Genomic DNA, 22,330 nt, shown 5'->3' on the forward strand with positions numbered 1-22,330 from the left:
CATACTTCTGTTATTTGCCTAACTAATTACTTCACAATTACAACAAAAAGGTAGCATCCAGAGAACTTGCACCAATTACAGGCTCCAGGTCCGCTCGCCGTCTAGCATACACGTGTTAGCCTTACAAAACGGCCCCAATTACAGTTAGCCCTTATTTTGAGCTTCAATACACGCGCATGGTGGTTTAAAAAACCTCATAAATTGATGCGAGAAAAATTCGTCTGTTTCAGCTGGCTACCCAACTGAGAAATTCACAACAGCATCCTACAATGAAAACTCGATTTGGGCTGAAGCTTATATCCGATTCATTATTGGTTCGTATTGCTTTTACCTCACATTTTTTTCGCACAAGTCTATAGGGAGAAGTAAATATCATATTTTTCCTGGATATTATCCGCAACCTTTCTACATTTTACTCTAACTTTATTTTATTTAAAACTTCAAAACTTCGAATAAATTTTATTACGCTTTGCACTTATTACATCTTGCGGTGCATGCGAACGAATTTTACCACTATGTGATACATGATACTATATGTATCAGTATTCACTTCTGTTTAATAGCCGCCGTCAACCTCTCGACGGTTATTATTTAGGCGCTCTCATTTTTACATTCACAGAATTTGATTTTTTTTTGGGGGGGGGGGGCGATTTTTAAAATCAAAGAATTGAATTGTATTGGTGCTCTGACTTTTTTGCAATCCATGACTTGGATTGTAAAAGTGCTATATCTCTTTTATGTTTTCACACAATTTTCATTGACTTGGATCTTTCTAAACGCGATAAACATAAACAGGTTAGACTCAGTGGGCATTAAGTTTCATTAGAGGCGCAAAGTTGGCTTAGAGAGTCCTTCAAGTTTTTAGAGTATTGCAGCTTCTGTGATGGATATAAGGTTAAAGAGTCAGTTTTTAGAGTTTTGAGCTCAAATTGGCGTAATTTACGCGATTTTTTGTCAATTTTCGAAATATTGTTTGATTAGTCTTGAATTGACGTTTGTCAAAATTGATAAAAAATTTCTGAAAGATAGCTTTACTCTTCCTGACCATTTTATGAGCTATATGTATTTGTACTGCAAACAAAAAAACGAAAAATGACAGTTATATTTGCGATAAATTTTCAAGTTTCTTTGGAAATTATTGTCATTTTTTTTATTTTCTCCAGCCGCACGGCCCACAGTAATTCCTTTAGGCTTCCATAATAGGTTAATGCAAACTTTTTAGTGACAGTGAAACAGTTTTCAACATTTAAATTTTCGAATTTTTTTCATTGTCTTAAATTTCTTTGGGCTTTGTCCAGCCTCAGGGTCAAAAAACATTCTCTAGGGTCTCAAAAAAGGTGACTGATGATTGTTTAGTGTCAATAGAAATGTTTTCAGTTTTTTAAAATCACGAATTTTTGCCACTTTTAAGATAAAAAATTGAAATGTTTTTCAAAGTTTTGTCATATTCCTAGTTTATCATAAATTGGGCCAATGAAGTTGTTTAAGGATCACAATTGGGTAGCTGAGTAGCCTCTGGAGAAAACAAATGATTCTGAAAAATTTATTATCACGAAATTGAGCAAAATTTCATTAAAACTTGAATAAAACTGATTCCACAATTTTTAAAAAGGTTTCTGTAATTTTCTGAGTTTATCGATTTTTAAGGGCTGCTGAAACTTTTTCAGGGCTTGCAGACTTGTTACTGGACAGATTCCGGAGACAAAAACTGGTTTTGAGCATCTTAATTCTGCAAAACTTCGAAGCCCTAATTAAGGATTGCAATTCTCATTTCTTTAATTACTTGTTATTTTCATCGAGTTTTTTTAATTTTTACTGGCCGATAAGCCTCTTTCAAGGCGTTTGTGTTGGTTAATGGTTATATTCAAATCGATTTAAATTTGACCAATACGATAAAAGCTAAGTTTCATTTATGCTCATTAGAGACTGTTCTAGCAGGTAGCTTGTGCGGTTTAATAGGAATTCTGTGCGAAGTTAGGGCTTTTCGGACTTTGAGACTAACTGTTTCCTATACTAAATTATCGTTTATAAAGTTTGCAAGTTTTTAAAGTTAACTCTGTTGTCATATCTCTTAGTATCATTTCGACGAGTCTAATTGGTTGCTAGGAAAACTTCATGCAGGCAAATCGCATTCACTGCTCATAGCTATTTGTGTCTGTGACATATACGCTGTTCGTTTTTCTTAAAAAAAGAATTACTGAAGTTTTGAGTTCTACTAATTTTTGTTTTAAAAATTGCTGTCTTATCATTTCATCTTATTTAAAACGGTCTCATAAGTTGTTAAGAAGAAATAAGCTGATAAATTTTTATTAGTCCGTAGACATTGCGTTTTCTGACTTTTTGTATGTGTTTTCAAAAAGTTTTTGTGGTTGTCTTATCATCATTATCATTAAGTTCTTTTTTATCAACTTTTAATGTCAGATTGTTGATGAGAAACAATGGAAGAACTTGTTTGATTGAGTAAATAGTAATCATTTCTGATTATAAGCTTTTCTTTTCATAAAACAAAAGTTGATTTTTTTGTCTTGCTTGTGTTCGTTAATCCTGTGATTTTTTGCTTATCGTCAATCTTAAGAGGTTTTGTTGGCTTTCTAATGAGGCCTATTCAAATAGCGGTTCTTAAATTAATTCATTTCTTCGGTTTGTACCTCAGAATTTTACCTATATGTTTTTTCAAGATTAGTTCACACTTTTTCTTGATATTTGATGTCAAATCGAAGCAATCTTTTGGGTCATGTTGAAACAAGAAAAGACGCGAAAAATCCAGCGTTTTCGTGGTGTGATTGTTTAAAATCTTAATTCAAGTAGAATGAGGAAACGGTGTATGAACACAAATCTGCTTTCTTGATAGTGGTTTTTTGTTTAAATGCGGAATTTCTTCTTCGATTTTTAGTTTTTTTGGTTTTTATAGGATTTTTTCTGCATGGCTTTTGCAACGTAGTCATAGTTTACTCAAAGTGATGTTGCCGACACTTCAAATCAGCAGCAAGACCCATCAGACAGCAAAAAATAATTTTTGAAACTGACAAAACTTAAAATTTGTCAAAACTTCACTCTTCCTGACCATTTTATGAGCTATATGTATTTGTAGTGCAAACCTAAATACGAAAAATGACAATTGCTTTTGCGATAATTTTTCAAGTTTTTTTGAAAGTTTTTGTCATTTTTTGATTTTCTCCAGCCGCAGGGCCCACAGTATTTCCTTTAGGCTTCCATAATAGGTTACTACAAACTTTTTAGTGACATTGAAACAGTTTCAACATTTAAATGTTTCGAATTTTTTTTTCTTTTTTAAATTTCTTTGGGTTTGTCCAGCCTCAGGGTCAGAAAACGTTCTCTAGGCTCTCAAAAAAGTTGACTGATGAGTGTATAGTGTCAATAAAAATGTTTTCAGCTTTTTAAAATCACGAATTGTTGCTACTTTTAAGATAAAAAATTGAAATGTTTGCCAAAATTTTGTCATATTCCTAGTTTATCATTATTTGAGCCAATGAAGTTGTTTAAGGATCACTATTGGGTAGCTGAGTAGCCTCTGGAGAAAACAAATGATTCTGAAAAAATTATTATCACGAAATTGAGCAATATTTCATTAAAACTTGAATAAAACTGATTCCACAATTTTTAAAAACGTTTCTGTAATTTTCTGAGTTTATCGATTTTTAAGGGCTGCTGAAACTTTTTCAGGGCTTGCAGACTTGTTACTGGACAGATTCCGGAGACAAAAACTGGTTTTGAGCATCTTAATTCTGCAAAATTTCGAAGCCCTAATTAAAGATTGCAATTCTCATTTCTTTAATTACTTGATATTTTCATCGAGTTTTTTTAATTTTTACTGGCCAATAAGCCTCTTTCAAGGCGTTTGTGTTGGTTAATGGTTATATTCAAATCGATCAAATTTGGCCATTACGATAAAAGCTAAGTTTCATTTATGCTTATTAGAGACTGTTCTAGCAGGTGGCTTGTGCGGTTTAATAGGGATTCTGTGCGAAGTTAATGCTTTTCGGACTTTGAGACTAATTGCTTCCTGTACTAATTTATCTGTTTTAAGGTTTGCAAGTTTTTAAAGTGAACTCTGTTGTCATATCTCATAGTATCGTTTCGACAAGTCTAACTGATTGCTAGGAAAACTTTAAAAATGCAAATCGCATTTTCAGCTCATAGCTGTTGGTGTCTGTGACATCTAGACTGTTTGTTTTTCTATAAAAGAAATTACTGAAGTTTTGAGTTCTGCTAATTTTTGTTTTACAATTTGCTGTCTTATCATTTCATCTTATTTAAAACGGTCTCATAAGTTGATAAGAAGAATTAAGCTGATAAATTTTTATTAGTCCGTAGACATTGCGTTTTCTGACTTTTTGTATGTGTTTTCAAAAAGTTTTTGTGGTTGTCTTATCATCATTATCATTAAGTTCTTTTTTATCAACTTTTAATGTCAGATTGTTGATGAGAAACAATGGAAGAACTTGTTTGATTGAGTAAATAGTAATCATTTCTGATTATAAGCTTTTCTTTTCATAAAACAAAAGTTGATTTTTTTGTCTTGCTTGTGTTCGTTAATCCTGTGATTTTTTGCTTATCGTCAATCTTAAGAGGTTTTGTTGGCTTTCTAATGAGGCTTATTTAAATAGCGGTTCTTAAATTAATTCATTTCTTCGGTTTGTACCTCAGAATTTTACCTATATGTTTTTTCAAGATTAGTTCACACTTTTTCGTGATATTTGATGTCAAATCGAAGCAATCTTTTGGGTCATGTTGAAACAAGAAAAGACGCGAAAAATCCAGCGTTTTCGTGGTGTGATTGTTTAAAATCTTAATTCAAGTAGAATGAGGAAACGGTGTATGAACACAAATCTGCTTTCTTGATAGTGGTTTTTTGTTTAAATGCGGAATTTCTTCTTCGATTTTTAGTTTTTTTGGTTTTTATAGGATTTTTTCTGCATGGCTTTTGCAACGTAGTCATAGTTTACTCAAAGTGATGTTGCCGACACTTCAAATCAGCAGCAAGACCCATCAGACAGCAAAAAATAATTTTTGAAACTGACAAAACTTAAAATTTGTCAAAACTTCACTCTTCCTGACCATTTTATGAGCTATATGTATTTGTAGTGCAAACCTAAATACGAAAAATGACAATTGCTTTTGCGATAATTTTTCAAGTTTTTTTTGAAAGTTTTTGTCATTTTTTGATTTTCTCCAGCCGCAGGGCCCACAGTATTTCCTTTAGGCTTCCATAATAGGTTACTACAAACTTTTTAGTGACATTGAAACAGTTTCAACATTTAAATGTTTCGAATTTTTTTTCTTTTTTAAATTTCTTTGGGTTTGTCCAGCCTCAGGGTCAGAAAACGTTCTCTAGGGTCTCAAAAAAGTTGACTGATGAGTGTATAGTGTCAATAGAAATGTTTTCAGCTTTTTAAAATCACGAATTGTTGCTACTTTTAAGATAAAAAATTGAAATGTTTGCCAAAATTTTGTCATATTCCTAGTTTATCATTATTTGAGCCAATGAAGTTGTTTAAGGATCACTATTGGGTAGCTGAGTAGCCTCTGGAGAAAACAAATGACTCTGAAAAAATTATTATCACGAAATTGAGCAATATTTCATTAAAACTTGAATAAAACTGATTCCACAATTTTTAAAAACGTTTCTGTAATTTTCTGAGTTTATCGATTTTTAAGGGCTGCTGAAACTTTTTCAGGGCTTGCAGACTTGTTATTGGACAGATTCCGGAGACAAAAACTGGTTTTGAGCATCTTAATTCTGCAAAATTTCGAAGCCCTAATTAAAGATTGCAATTCTCATTTCTTTAATTACTTGATATTTTCATCGAGTTTTTTTAATTTTTACTGGCCAATAAGCCTCTTTCAAGGCGTTTGTGTTGGTTAATGGTTATATTCAAATCGATCAAATTTGGCCATTACGATAAAAGCTAAGTTTCATTTATGCTTATTAGAGACTGTTCTAGCAGGTGGCTTGTGCGGTTTAATAGGGATTCTGTGCGAAGTTAATGCTTTTCGGACTTTGAGACTAATTGCTTCCTGTACTAATTTATCTGTTTTAAGGTTTGCAAGTTTTTAAAGTGAACTCTGTTGTCATATCTCATAGTATCGTTTCGACAAGTCTAACTGATTGCTAGGAAAACTTTAAAAATGCAAATCGCATTTTCAGCTCATAGCTGTTGGTGTCTGTGACATCTAGACTGTTTGTTTTTCTATAAAAGAAATTACTGAAGTTTTGAGTTCTGCTAATTTTTGTTTTACAATTTGCTGTCTTATCATTTAATCTTATTCAAAACGGTCTCATAAGTTGTTAAGAAGAATTAAGCTGATAAATTTTTATTAGTCCGTAGACATTGCGTTTTCTGACTTTTTTCTGTGTTTTCAAAAAAAATTTTGTGCTTGTCCTATCATCACTATCAATAAGTTCTTTTTTACAAACTTTTAATGTCAGGTTGCTGATAAGAAACAAGGGAAGAACTTGTTTGATTGAGTAAAGTAATCATTTCTGATTATAGGACTTTCTTTTCATAAAATAGAAGTTGATTTTTTTGTCTTGCTTGTGTTCGTTAATCCTGTGATTTTTTGCGTATCGTCAATCTCAAGAGGTTTTGTTGGCTTTCTAATGAGGCCTGTATAGTGTCAATAGAAATGTTTTCAGCTTTTTAAAATCACGAATTGTTGCTACTTTTAAGATAAAAAATTGAAATGTTTGCCAAAATTTTGTCATATTCCTAGTTTATCATTATTTGAGCCAATGAAGTTGTTTAAGGATCACTATTGGGTAGCTGAGTAGCCTCTGGAGAAAACAAATGACTCTGAAAAAATTATTATCACGAAATTGAGCAATATTTCATTAAAACTTGAATAAAACTGATTCCACAATTTTTAAAAACGTTTCTGTAATTTTCTGAGTTTATCGATTTTTACGGGCTGCTGAAACTTTTTCAGGGCTTGCAGACTTGTTATTGGACAGATTCCGGAGACAAAAACTGGTTTTGAGCATCTTAATTCTGCAAAATTTCGAAGCCCTAATTAAAGATTGCAATTCTCATTTCTTTAATTACTTGATATTTTCATCGAGTTTTTTTAATTTTTACTGGCCAATAAGCCTCTTTCAAGGCGTTTGTGTTGGTTAATGGTTATATTCAAATCGATCAAATTTGGCCATTACGATAAAAGCTAAGTTTCATTTATGCTTATTAGAGACTGTTCTAGCAGGTGGCTTGTGCGGTTTAATAGGGATTCTGTGCGAAGTTAATGCTTTTCGGACTTTGAGACTAATTGCTTCCTGTACTAATTTATCTGTTTTAAGGTTTGCAAGTTTTTAAAGTGAACTCTGTTGTCATATCTCATAGTATCGTTTCGACAAGTCTAACTGATTGCTAGGAAAACTTTAAAAATGCAAATCGCATTTTCAGCTCATAGCTGTTGGTGTCTGTGACATCTAGACTGTTTGTTTTTCTATAAAAGAAATTACTGAAGTTTTGAGTTCTGCTAATTTTTGTTTTACAATTTGCTGTCTTATCATTTAATCTTATTCAAAACGGTCTCATAAGTTGTTAAGAAGAATTAAGCTGATAAATTTTTATTAGTCCGTAGACATTGCGTTTTCTGACTTTTTTCTGTGTTTTCAAAAAAAATTTTGTGCTTGTCCTATCATCACTATCAATAAGTTCTTTTTTACCAACTTTTAATGTCAGGTTGCTGATAAGAAACAAGGGAAGAACTTGTTTGATTGAGTAAAGTAATCATTTCTGATTATAGGCCTTTCTTTTCATAAAATAGAAGTTGATTTTTTCGTCTTGCTTGTGTTCGTTAATCCTGTGATTTTTTGCGTATCGTCAATCTCAAGAGGTTTTGTTGGCTTTCTAATGAGGCCTGTTGCGTTTTCTGACTTTTTTCTGTGTTTTCAAAAAAAATTTTGTGCTTGTCCTATCATCACTATCAATAAGTTCTTTTTTACCAACTTTTAATGTCAGGTTGCTGATAAGAAACAAGGGAAGAACTTGTTTGATTGAGTAAAGTAATCATGTCTGATTATAGGCCTTTCTTTTCATAAAATAGAAGTTGATTTTTTTGTCTTGCTTGTGTTCGTTAATCCTGTGATTTTTTGCGTATCGTCAATCTCAAGAGGTTTTGTTGGCTTTCTAATGAGGCCTATTGGAATATCGGTTCTTAAATTAATTCATTTCTTCAGTTTGTAAATCAGAATTTGTCCTATATGTTTTTTCAAGATCAGTTCATACTTTTTCGTGAGATTTGATGTCAGAAGCAATCATCTGGGTCATGTCGAAACAAGAAAAGAAGCGAAAAATCCAGCGCTTTCGTGGTGTGATTGTTTTAAATCTTAATTCAAGTAGAATGACGAAACGGTGTACGAACAAAAATCTGCTTTCTTGCTAGTGGTTTTTTGTTTAAATGCGGAATTTATTCTTCGATTTTTGTTTTTTTTTTATTTTTATAGGATTTTTTCTACATGGCTTTTGCGACGTATTCATAGTTTACTCTAAGTGATGTTGGCGCCCCTTCAAATCAGCAGCAAGACCCATCAGACAGCAAGAAATAACTTTTGAATCTGAAAAAACTTAGAATTTGTCAAAGCTCAAAAATGGTCAAAATTGAAATTTTTACAAATTGGGACCGAAGATTTGTACAGCCCCCGATTTTTAGAAGGGAAAACCTGAGGAAACCGAGTTAGGGTAACCCGAGGAACCCGAGTTAGCACACAGTTGGGTAACGTCTGAGCTACTCATGGACCCCACTAACGTTGTTGCATCAGACCCAAAAGTGTGACTATTAGCACTTATGTGGTGCAATATTGTGCATTTTTTGAAATTTTGTTACTTTTTGTTAATTTTTTTTTATGTTGTTCATTTTATGATGCTCAAGGTGTTCATTAAAGGTCAAATATCGTACTTTGGAGGTATTTGGAGCTACGTAATAACCATCCGTGCTTATGTCAATAAAGTTAAATATTGAAATAATTTGACATCTATTTTGTAAAAAATGACCTAAATCATTTTACGTGATTAACCAATCAAAAACAAGCAATGATGCTATAAATTTTATTAAACTGATTATTTACTTTAAGGAATTGTTTGAAAAGTGAAACCAGATTATGTTTAGAACCTTTCGAAGCTGTTACAAAGAGCAGTTGAATTTCAGGATTGAACTAAAACATCATTCTTTAACAACTTTGATCTTTTTTCTAAGTTCTGCTAGATCTTAAGAACTTGCGAGTATTAAGTTAGATGAACTTATTTGACGAGAAGATAGCAACATTATAAAAATGGCTGAAGCTTTACAAACTTCAGCACGAAATTGAATATAGTTTATCACTCAGGATTCTCTTAACTTAAACCAACAAATTTAATTTTACAGTCAATTACACGCCCGAGTGACTAATTCTTTGTACGAGATCATTAGACAATTGGATTCAGTGAAGAAACAGGTCGGCCTAAAGCTTGAGAACCAGGCTGTGATATATCGGTTTCGCTGAGTTTCTTGAGCAGCCGCAACATTTGGTCTGCCGGCTATTAACATCAACGGTGATACGAACAGAGACGAATATTCAATTCGATTTGGTGGACAAGAACGAAGTTTTTACGCTGGCAAGCTGACATGCTCAAGTTTTTCTTCAGACATCTCAGCGAGCTAAAAGGCTACCTGACACAAAACAAAACAATGACTGCCGAATGCTCATATCGAGGCTTTTATTGAGACGTACGACAACTGAGAAGACAACAGAAACAAGCAGAGGTTACTATTGATACCAAAGTGTTTAGAAGCTTTGGCAATGACACCAAGCGTATGTTAGGAGACAAGGGAATAGTTTTGGGAAGGGTAGTGGACAAAATGCCCTCACTCCAAGATCTTGAACGTTTCCGGACTAACTTTTTCGACTGTCGGAAAGACACATCACAAGAATACAAATCAAATAAGGGGAAGCTACTGAAACAATTTTAAGTGAACTATCAAAGTTGGAAAAGAAATTGAAGGCAGAAAACTTGAATGACTCAAAAAACAGACATTGTGTAATCAAAAGGAAGAGCTAGTAGAAAAATGTTTGATGAGAATTACGCAGAATTGATTCAATAACAAAGAAAGGAGACTGCACCCAAGTGTTTGTGGAAGTCTGCCACCAACAGGAGTATAACAGAACTCAATGTTGCCAAATCATGCTCTTCGCAACAACGTCAACTTGGGCGATTGGGACTGAAAAATTTGATGGCCAACCAAGAAGCAGAGCAACGAATGCGAGAGCAACATTTGGATTTAGAACACGAGCGTGGGGAAATAGGATTTCGAAGCAGCAAGAAGAATAACGTTTAACGAATAACAACAACAGCAGCAGCAACACCCATCTCAACAACTTGAACAAGAGTTATGTCTAAAGTTGCAACAACAAGAAGACAAACTACGTCTTTAACAGCATGTGCGAGCCCTTGAAAACAAAAGAATGAATGAAGAGGCCGACGAAGATCAAAGGCGTCTAAAACTTGAGCTGACCAAAGGAAACTCAAGGGCATCTGAATCATGGATCAGTGGCAGATGAGAAGGAAAGTTTTGGATCACGAAGCAACCAAGCAAAAAAGGCGGGTGGGCAGAATGAGTGGCTCAAGAGTCTGTCCCTAGACAGCCACTATCTCCAAACCAACGTTGTTATCGACCCTCCAACGAGTGTCACACAGGACAGAGTTGGCAAACGATTCAGTACCTACCCGAAAACTAACCCGCTTTTCAAACCGGCTGTTGGAGTTTTCTCAACGCAAATGACAGATCCGCGCATTCTGATGAAATTAGAAATCCGTAAACCAATTAGAATTACGGACCCACCAGCGCCGCTGACAAGGACGACGTTTCAGCAGCAAGGAGCTTTATCATTCTAAAACAGAAACAGGAGTCAGAGTCCCGTTAACAACTCCCGAAACAGATATGCCGATTGTAGAAACAGAAGCACATTGAATCAAACTTTTCCCAAGTCGTTCACCAACCCGTAAAGAGCGGTGTTGCCAAGGGCTTGCCAAAACTAAAGCTAACTGAGTTTTCAGGAGACCCTCTGGAGTGGCTATAGAGGTCGGGTATTTTGATGTTGCTATTCATCAAAAACCAGTCAGCGATACGGAAAAGATGAAGTACCTGAAAGCCAGGCTCACGGGTCAAGGAAAAGTAGCCCTATTGGGGATGGGATTTGGCTCAAGATCATACTATTATGCTTGGGATATACTCTGTGAGACGTACGGCAGATCAGATGTCATAGCCAACGCTCAATTCAAGAAAACACATACTCTTCCTCCAGAAATACAAAGAAATCTACGCGCATCGCCAGTTTTTGCAAACGTAGTTACAAATGTGGTAAACAATTTAACTCAACTTGGATACATATCCGACCTAGAAGCAGAAACAGTGCTCAATTGAACAACTAGAAAATTTTCACCGCAACTGAGAGAACAGTTTTTGCAGAAAATGCAAGATCGTCAATTATAAAGCAGCAATGTGATTACGTTCAAAGAGTGGCTTGCCTCCAAAGAAGCAATAACTGAGAACATGTTAGCATGGATAAATTCGTCCGTTGACAGAAATAAATTTCGAAGTTATGAAAAACCGAAGACGACTAACTTTGCTTCAAACGCTGAAGAGTCAAGCGAAGCAAAGAATCTCAAAAGGAGCAGGGATCCACTGCTCACACGATATAAAGACTGGAATAATGCTGATACCTGTTTCAGCTAATGAGAAGTCTTGACCAAGTGCAAACAGTCTTGAGAACAGTGCATTTTTGTGTGCACGCGAAACTGAAGTCGGTTGACCAGATTATCGGGTTGTGGAGCGAAAAAATTTGCAAGAACGTTACCCACATTTGAGAAAATTGCCGAATCAGAGCTACAATCTAAACGGGTTCAAATGATTCTTGGACAAAACTGCTACGACATCCATTACCCTTTCGATTTCAGAAATCAGAAAACAAAACTGCACCATAATCAGTGAAATAAAAGTTTTGCTGGGTCTAAAGTGGTCCGCTACCAGCAAAGCAGGCGGCAGCTCTTACCACAACAGCAAAATCAGTTGCAGATGATCAATTAGAAAACCAGTTGAATAAGTGTTGGAATTTCTTTGTATTTCTGGAGGAAGAGTATGTGTTTTCTTGAATTGAGCGTTGGCTATGACATCTGATCTGCCGTACGTCTCACAGAGTATATCCCAAGCATAATAGTATGATCTTGAGCCAAATCCCATCCCCAATAGGGCTACTTTTCCTTGACCCGTGAGCCTGGCTTTCAGGTACTTCATCTTTTCCGTATCGCTGACTGGTTTTTGATGAATAGCAACATCAAAATACCCGACCTCTATCGAGTCCTGGGCCTCAAACTGCAATGTCGCTGGTCATTCAAAAGTAGAACAACGAGCAATCAAGAGATTGGAGCAAACAACGCGTTTCAATGATGAAAGATGCAAAGTAGGACGTCTGTGGCAAGAGGACGAACTAAACTTACCGAATAATTTCTACTCGGCAATTCGGCAACTCAAATCCCTAGAGCAACGCCTGCAAAAAGACGAAACGCTAAAGAAGCGCTTCATGAAACCATTGACATGGACGATAATGCTGGATACGTTCGGAAAATTGATCAAAGAGAACTGAATGAAACCAAAGACAAACTGCAATGGTATTCGGAACATCAACCTGTCCTTAATCCGCATGAACCTGAAAAATCTAATTGGATTTAATTTTAGCCTCCGAGAAAACCAAGTAGTTTTATCTTTTAACATAGAAGCTATGTTCCTTCGAATTGCAATCCCAAGCGACAACAACCGATGACAAGAAAACTCAGAGCAAGAGTTGGAAGTTTACGAGTACAAACGACACCTTTTTGGGCGAAAAGCTCTCCGACTTTTGCAAATTACTCTTTCCACCAAAAGGCGAAAGATAATGTAGTCAACGACGAAAGTCTTGTCAGAACGGTTCAGCAAAACTAATACATGGACGACTACCTGAACTCAGTCAGAACCCCTCAAGAAGCGATTAAAATCTGCCAGAAAGTCAGAGAAATCCTTCAAGAGGTGGATTCAATTTGACAAAATGGATAACGAGTGAAAACGAAGTCAAAGACGAAGTACTGTCAATAGACCACTCAAAGGTGTCCATTTGTTGGTGCTCTGAGCTGAGAGAAATAAGGACGATGACAATAAATTGACTTTATTTCGCAAATAAATGTTCAGACATGAGAATTCGCTTTCTCACAAATGCATAGGAAGAAACAATGTGCATCGTGGCATATCTCTAAGGAGAGGGAAACATAAGACTGAACATCAGGAACATAACCATACCAAAGTTAGAACTCCAAGGTTGCGTAGTTGGTCTCAGCAAGCAGATACTCAGCGAACATGATGTCAGAATCGACAAAATCTATCATTGGACCAATTCATCAACAATACTACTGTGGCTACAAGCAGCACACAAAAAACAACAAGTTTTGCTTGCAAACAGATCAACAGAAATACAGCCAAAACTCATCGATCGATCAATGGAGACCCGTCAAATGTGTCGAAGACCCTGCCGACATTGGAAGCCGAGGGATGTCCATCGAATGCCTCAAAGAGTTTGGCTGGTTAAGCGAGCTGACGTGGCTCCAGACAGATGAAGAAAGGTGGCCAAAGCCGTGGTGTTAAGTGAATGAAGGTGAAGCTGAGCTGGCTACCAGTACTTTAGCCACAAAAACTAAACTAGACCAACTATTCGACTGGAGGCGACACAAGAGTTTCAACCGAATTAATAACTTCATTGCATACTGCATGGAGTTCAAGACGAAGCAGAAGGGACATATCAAAGCAGAAGAGGTCCATCAAGCAGAACAAATTTTGTTTCGATTTGTTCAAAACGAAAGCTTCCCGAATGCTTCGAAGTTGATGACAAATAGAAAAGAAAACTCCAAAGCCTTTAATTGCCAAATTTTCACCGTTCATGAACGAGGATGGAAAATTTCGAGTAAAAAGTCGACTGAAATAATCAAATCTCGTTTTTAACGCAAAACATCCAATGTTACTGACAGCAAATCATCCAGTTGTACAACTACTGTTGGAGAGAGCGCACCGTGACAACATACACGAAGGCACAGTGTACGTAAGATACAAGCTCTAATGACAAAACTGGATCATAGGTTTAAGACATCGGTTAAGGAAAATCAAGTCAAGATTATTCAAATGTCGGCATAGAAACGCCAACCCGATTCACCCAGTAGGTGACGACCGAGAAGACATGGCAGCACTCACGCCTAATGTTTTCTTGCTAGGACGAGATAGCGCTAGGGCACCCTTCAGGCAATCCAGCGAAGAATACCATGACCTGAAAAAAACCGTCAAAGTGGCCCTAGCATATGCCGACTTGATCTAAAAAAGATGGACTAGCGTAGACATTACAACTAAACTAGACAAACTATTCGACTGGAGACGACACAAGAGTTTCAACCAAATTAATAACTTCATTGCATACTGCATGGAGTTCAAGACGAAGCAGAAGGGACATATCAAAGCAGAAGAGATCCATCAAGCAGAACAAATTTTGTTTCGATTTGTTCAAAACGAAAGCTTCCCGAATGTTTCGAAGTTGATGACAAATAGATAAGAAAACTCCAAAGCATTTAATTGCCAAATTTTCACCGTTCATGGAGGAGGATGGAAAAGTTCGAGTGAAAAGTCGACTGACATAATCAAATCTCGTTTTTAACGCAAAACATCGAATGTTACTGACAGCAAATCATCCATTTGTACAACTACTGTTGGAGAGAGCGTATCGTGACAACGAAGGCACAGTGTACGTAAGTTACAAGCTCCAACGAAAAAACTGGATCATAGGTTTAAGACATGGGTTAAGGAAAATCATGTCAAGGTTATTCAAATGTCGGCATAGAAACGCCAACCGGATTCGCCCACCGATTGCAGACTTACCGTCAGAGCGACTTCATGAACATGTGTTCCCATTTACCCATACCGCAGTTGATTTCTTTGGAACCTTCGAAGTTAATTTCATACAACATACCCTGAAGAGATGGTGCTGCATCTTCACATGTCTAACAACGAGAGCAGTGCACATCAAAGTCACACAGTCATTGGATACCAGGTCATGTCGGGTTGCAGTGGCAAGATTCGTTGCGAGACGTGGCCAACCAAACACCATCAATATTGACAATGGAACAAACTTCGTTGGTGCAGCCAGTGAGCTGAAAACATTCAATAAAGTGCGACAAATCTATTGATTTAGCTCAGAAAAAGATCGTTTGGAACTTTGACATTCCCGAGGCCCCATACTTTGGTGGAATATGGGAAAGATTGGTTCAAGTTGAAAGAAAGTCATGATTGCAATCCTGGATAACCGAAGCCTCGTCTATGAAGTACTCAGCACCACAATGTCTTTCACAGAGCAAACACTCAACGCAAGACCCCTGACAGCAGTAAGTGACGACCGAGAAGACATGGCAGCACTCACGCCTAATATTTTCTTACTAGGAGGAGATAGCGCTAGGGCAACCTTCATGCAATCCAGCGAGCAATACCATGACCTGCAAAAAACTGTCAAAGTGGCCCTAGCATATGCCGACTTGATCTAAAAAAGATGGACTAGCGTAGACATTACACAGTGAAACCAGAGATCGAAGTGTTCAAAAGAGCATGTGCAAAATCTGAAAGAAAGTGAACTTGTCTGGCTTGTAGATGACTCTGTGAAACCCTGTGAGTACAATCTTGGACAAATCCTTGAAATCGTAACTGGCACTGTTCGTATTGTGTGATTAGCGAGAGTCAAAATGGCACACGGAGAGCCTAACCGACCTGTTGTGAAGCTAGCGCCAGTACTCTACTATTGTGTTTTCGAGATGGTAAACAGGGCTGGCGATGTTGGCTCCACTTCAAATTAGCAGCAGGAACCATCAGACACCGAGCGGAAACTTTGGAAACCGAAAAAAACTTCGAATTTTTCAAAGCTCAAAACTGGTCAAAAGTGAAAATTTTTACAGTTCGGGGCCGAAAATTTTTACACCACCGATTTTTGGAAGGGAAAATCTGAGGAACCCGAGACTATAGCCCACGGTTAGCGTAGTCCCTAAACTAATCATGCACCCAACAAACGTTATTGCATCAGACCGCCAATTGTGGTTAATAGCGCATAAATGGTGCAAAAGTGGCTTTTTTGATATTTTGTTATTTTTTGTTAAGTTTCTTAAATCGTTTATTTTATTATACTTTAGGTGTCCATTAAAGGTCAAATATCGTACATTGGAGGTATTTAGTGCTACGTAATAACCCTCCGTGACTATGTCAATAAAAGTAGATATTGCAGTGATTTGACATTTACCATGTAAACAATGACCTATATTACTTTACTTGATTGACCAATCAGAAATAGGTAGGAATGGTTTTATAAATAATATTCACCTGATTACTTTTTTTAACCCGCATCCTTAAATAGTGAAATCAGATTTTCTTTACAACCGTTAGAAATTGTTAGAAAGAGCAGTTGGCTCTCAGATTGGACCTAAATTTGGTTCTTTAACAACTTGGACTTTTTTGCTCAGTTTTGCTAAATCTTAAGATCTTGCGAGTTTCAAGTTAGTTGAACTTACTTGACGAGCAATTAGCAACATTACCTACAATGGCAGAAGCCTTGCAACATCAGCACGAGATTGATTATAGATTATCACTGAGGATTTTCTCAATCTCAATCAACAAATTTAAAGTTATAGTCCTTTAAACGTCCGAGCGACTAATTATTTTTACGAGATCTTTACACAATCAGATTCAGTGAAAAACCAGGCTGGCGTAGAGCTCAAGAACCAGGCTATGATAAATCGATTCCGCTGAGATTTTTGAGCAGCCGCAACATGTGTTGTATTTTGTATAGTCAAAGACCAAATGGATATTTTTCGTTTGTGCCCCCAGCTCAGTGGTTGCATATTATTTTTGCGCACGTGCCATATTTCAAAATAATGTTTTCTTATGTAATGGCACATATTCTGTAAATGAGGATACGGTAAACTCTTTGACTTGTAGGTAGGGACTTGTTCTGCATTTTTTAAAATTTTTTTCTCCTTTCGTTCATGTTTTCGTTTTACATAAGAAACAACTATCACGTTTGACTTCTCCTACTTCACTCACTGTTTCAACTGAAACAGTTTCGAGTTCTTTTTAGTGTTTCACTTGTAGTAGTGAATATGGTCAAGGTAAAAAAAGAAACAAATTCAAGAGAAACGGGAGCAACCGCTAATGCCCGGCCACTATTTCACTGTGAATTAGGTTATCAAATGTCATTAGAAGAAATGAAAGCTGACTTTAAAAATAAGCCTATTGGCCTGCGTTTTAGAAGCTGAATTAATTTAAAATCTATGAGAAAAACCTGCTCACCAAATTAGCGTTTTTTGATACCTGAATAAAGTTTTCTAATTTCTTATCTCTTCTTATTTCTTATTATGTTTCAATCCCGTTGTGCGTCACGAGCGTTCAACGGCGGCTCTTTGCCAGCAGTTTTCCGGCTAAGTTTGTGATGTTTTATTGAAGTTTAGTTACAATTCAGGTTTTCCGATTTCAGTTGATTATTAGCCGCCGCTAGCCTCTCAACAGCTAACAATTAAGCTCTCTCCTGTTCAAAAATCAAAGAGCATATATTTTATTCGGGATTTATAAACAGTTTTTCTGTACGATGTGTTTTTATTGTTTATGATTTTTGTTTATGATTTTTTTTAGTTCATACTAGGTCTGTTTTTTCTTTTACAGACCTATCTTTTAATTGTAGATAAAGGGTTGTAATACTGTTTTTACAATCCAAAAAAATTGAATTGTAATGGTGCGCGGTCTTTTACGATCTGAGGAGGAGTATTGATTGTCTAAGGTTTTTTATCTAAAGCAAGTTTTGTCATGCCTTGAGGTTTGATTTTTTTCTGTTTTTTTGTTTACTGCTTTTGAATACAGTGCTTCAAAATTGAAACTTAAGAGTCTCTTAGTTTTCAATTTATTAAAATAAGGACCTGCTGGTAATAATTAGGGTGAAAAAGTCAATTCGAGCATTTTTGATCTCATATAAGTCCAAATATAAGTCCCCATATTTAACCTACCCCTCACCCTACCCGCCTACCCGCCAACCTCCCCCCACCTACATCCCCCCACCTGACCCCCGTTCCACTCCGGAAAGGGAATGTCAGACGAGGAACGCAAAATAAAGGATCCAATGATGGTTAATGTGTCTGGGTAGCGATAGATCCGAGGCTATCCAATATAAAGTTCAATACACTATCTAAGCATCGGCTTGGAAAAACGACGGATTTTCAATAACATGTTCCCTCATGATGAGCCAAAACAACCCAGGTTGAGGTGCCAGACCGAAAGTCGATATGTCCAGACCGAAATGAACGCACAAGGTGGCGTCGTGCGTTCAAAATTACACGGTCTGGAAAAAAAATGAACGCACGATAGTCTGGACATATGCAATTTTGAACGCACGATAGTCTGGACATATGCAATTTTGAACGCACGATAGTCTGGACATATGCAATTTTGAGCGCACGATAGTCTGGACATATGCAATTTTGAACGCACGATAGTCTGGACATATGCAACTTGGAACGCACGATAGTCTGATCATAGGTAACTTTGAACGCACGATAGTCTGGACATATGCAACTTTGAACGCACGATAGTCTGGACATAGGCCGTTTTGAACGCACGATAGTCTGATCATGAACGCACGAAAACATTTTCGTGCGTTCATGATCAGACTATCGTGCGTTCAAAAAGGCCTATGTCCAGACTTTCGTGCGTTCAAAGTTGCATATGTCCAGACTAAAAAACTAACCTTTTATGCTTGTAGATGACCATTGAAGATGAAGACGCCAGAGGGTTCCATGAGTCCACAAATCCACATATAAAGTCTTTTTTTACGTGAGGTACATGAACATCTTTATACTAATAGTAGACAGCCTTTTTTTTGCTAGCGTGAGCAAAATTCAAGAAGTCTATCTATCAGTATTAAGAATAAATTGAACCTCTAATAAGACTTTTTTTGATAAGACTTTTTTTTGACACTCATTCAAGAAAGCTGAAATCAACATCAACATATATCATACATCATAAACTCACATCATAGACTCAAACCAAAAGACCGAAGCGAGAGACGAGCGAGACAACGCGAGACACGAGCGAGAGAACGCGAGACGAGCGAGAAAACGCGAGACGAGCGAGAAAACGCGAGACGAGCGAGAGAACGCGAGACGAGCGAGAGAACGCGAGACACGAGCGAGAGACGAAAACAGGGGCGAGAGAACGAGGGGAGAGGGGAGAGAGAGCACCGAAAAATCTTGACGCCCGAAAGGCGTCCCACCCATTTTTAACTCTATATTTTTGATTTTTTTTCAAAAAAAAAACCGTACGCAAAACTAACTTTTTTCCTACCCAAGCTATCGGAAAAATTCTTTTCGTGTAACACTATACCTACAAAGTGGATACTCCATACCAAGTTTGGTTCAATTTGAACAACTCTATGACCTAATCAAAAAGACCTATTTTTAAAATTAATTATTCGAATTAATAGCAAATTTCCGTATGAAAAACTAACTTCTTTCCTAGGCAAGCTATAGCAAAAATTCTTTTTGTTTTAGACTCTACATACACTGGGGATACTCCATGCCGAGTTTGGTTCGATTTGAACAACTCCTTGATCAAACGAAATAGACCAATTTTTAAAATTCAATAATTGCAATTTATTTGAAATAATAGCAAATTTCCGTATGAAAAGCTAACTTTTTTCCTAGGCAAGCTATACCAAAAATTCTTTCTGTTTTAGACTCTAGGCACCCATGGTATATTCAATACCGAGTTTGGCTCACTTTGGACAACTCCTTGACCCGACGAAAAAGACCTATTTTTAAAATTATTTATTCGAATTAATAGCAAATTTCCGTACGAAAAACTAACTTTTTTCCGAGGCAAGCTATACCAAAAATTCTTTCTGTTTTAGACTCTAGGCACCCATGGTATACTCAATGCCGAGTTTGGTTCACTTTGGACAACTCCTTGACCCGACGAAAAAGACCTATTTTTAAAATTATTTATTCGAAATAATTGCACATTTCAGTATGAAGAACTAACTTTTTTCCTGGGCAAGCTATAGCTAAAATTCTTTTCGCTTTAGACTCTAGGCACCCATGGTATACTCAATGCCGAGTTTGGTTCACTTTGGACAACTCCTTGACCCGACGAAAGGGACCTATTTTTAAAATTATTTATTCGAAATAATTGCACATTTCCGTATGAAAAACTAACTTTTTTCCTAGGCAAGCTATACCAAAAAATTCTTTCTGTTTTAGACTCTAGGCACCCATGGTATACTCAATACCGAGTTTGGTTCACTTTGGACAACTCCTTGACCCGACGAAAAAGACCTATTTTTAAAATTATTTATTCGAATTAATAGCAAATTTCCGTACGAAAAACTAACTTTTTTCCTAGGCAAGGTATACCAAAAATTCTTTCTGTTTTAGACTCTAGGCACCCATGGTATACTCAATACCGAGTTTGGTTCACTTTGGACAACTCCTTGACCCGACGAAAAAGACCTATTTTTAAAATTATTTATTCGAATTAATAGCAAATTTCCGTACGAAAAACTAACTTTTTTCCGAGGCAAGCTATACCAAAAATTCTTTCTGTTTTAGACTCTAGGCACCCATGGTATACTCAATGCCGAGTTTGGTTCACTTTGGACAACTCCTTGACCCGACGAAAAAGACCTATTTTTAAAATTATTTATTCGAAATAATTGCACATTTCAGTATGAAAAACTAACTTTTTTCCTAGGCAAGCTATAGCTAAAATTCTTTTTGTTTAAGACTCTACATACACTGGGGATACTCCATGCCGAGTTTGGTTCGATTTGAACAACTCCTTGATCCAACGAAATAGACCAATTTTTAAAATTCAATAATTGCAATTATTTGAAATAATAGCAAATTTCCGTATGAAAAGTTAACTTTTTTCCTAGGCAAGCTATCCCAAAAATTCTTTCTGTTTTAGACTCTAGGCACCCATGGTTTACTCAATACCGAGTTTGGTTTAATTTGGACAACTCCTTGACCCGACGAAAAAGACCTATTTTTAAAATTATTTATTCGAATTAATAGCAAATTTCCGTACGAAAAACTAACTTTTTTCCGAGGCAAGCTATACCAAAAATTCTTTCTGTTTTAGACTCTAGGCACCCATGGTATATTCAATACCGAGTTTGGCTCACTTTGGACAACTCCTTGACCCGACGAAAAAGACCTATTTTTAAAATTATTTATTCGAATTAATAGCAAATTTCCGTACGAAAAACTAACTTTTTTCCGAGGCAAGCTATACCAAAAATTCTTTCTGTTTTAGACTCTAGGCACCCATGGTATACTCAATGCCGAGTTTGGTTCACTTTGGACAACTCCTTGACCCGACGAAAAAGACCTATTTTTAAAATTATTTATTCGAAATAATTGCACATTTCAGTATGAAGAACTAACTTTTTTCCTGGGCAAGCTATAGCTAAAATTCTTTTCGCTTTAGACTCTAGGCACCCATGGTATACTCAATGCCGAGTTTGGTTCACTTTGGACAACTCCTTGACCCGACGAAAGGGACCTATTTTTAAAATTATTTATTCGAAATAATTGCACATTTCCGTATGAAAAACTAACTTTTTTCCTAGGCAAGCTATACCAAAAAATTCTTTCTGTTTTAGACTCTAGGCACCCATGGTATACTCAATACCGAGTTTGGTTCACTTTGGACAACTCCTTGACCCGACGAAAAAGACCTATTTTTAAAATTATTTATTCGAATTAATAGCAAATTTCCGTACGAAAAACTAACTTTTTTCCTAGGCAAGGTATACCAAAAATTCTTTCTGTTTTAGACTCTAGGCACCCATGGTATACTCAATACCGAGTTTGGTTCACTTTGGACAACTCCTTGACCCGACGAAAAAGACCTATTTTTAAAATTATTTATTCGAATTAATAGCAAATTTCCGTACGAAAAACTAACTTTTTTCCGAGGCAAGCTATACCAAAAATTCTTTCTGTTTTAGACTCTAGGCACCCATGGTATACTCAATGCCGAGTTTGGTTCACTTTGGACAACTCCTTGACCCGACGAAAAAAACCTATTTTTAAAATTATTTATTTGAAATAATAGCAAATTTCCGTATGAAAAACTAAATTTTTTCCTAGGCAAGCTATAGCAAAAATTCTTTTTGTTTAAGACTCTACATACACTGGGGATACTCCATGCCGAGTTTGGTTCGATTTGAACAACTCCTTGATCC

General features: G+C 36.3%; 2 protein-coding genes across 2 annotated transcripts in view; both read left to right on the top strand.

The window, feature by feature from the left end:
* The window catches only part of LOC142349136 (cysteine-rich venom protein-like), a 319,707-nt gene that overhangs the window by 230,407 nt on the left and 66,970 nt on the right, over nt 1-22,330 (top strand). The window lies entirely within an intron of this gene.
* LOC142349679 (uncharacterized) overlaps nt 1-22,330 on the top strand; it is a 78,530-nt gene that overhangs the window by 425 nt on the left and 55,775 nt on the right. The window contains exon 2 of the mRNA XM_075401402.1: nt 231-314. Within this exon, the coding sequence (XP_075257517.1) occupies nt 231-314 (84 nt within the window). The remainder of the gene's footprint in view (nt 1-230; nt 315-22,330) is intronic.

The sequence above is a fragment of the Convolutriloba macropyga genome, chromosome 11, assembly GCF_964194025.1.
Source record: "Convolutriloba macropyga chromosome 11, txConMacr16.3, whole genome shotgun sequence".
Classification (NCBI taxonomy): domain Eukaryota; kingdom Metazoa; phylum Xenacoelomorpha; order Acoela; family Convolutidae; genus Convolutriloba; species Convolutriloba macropyga.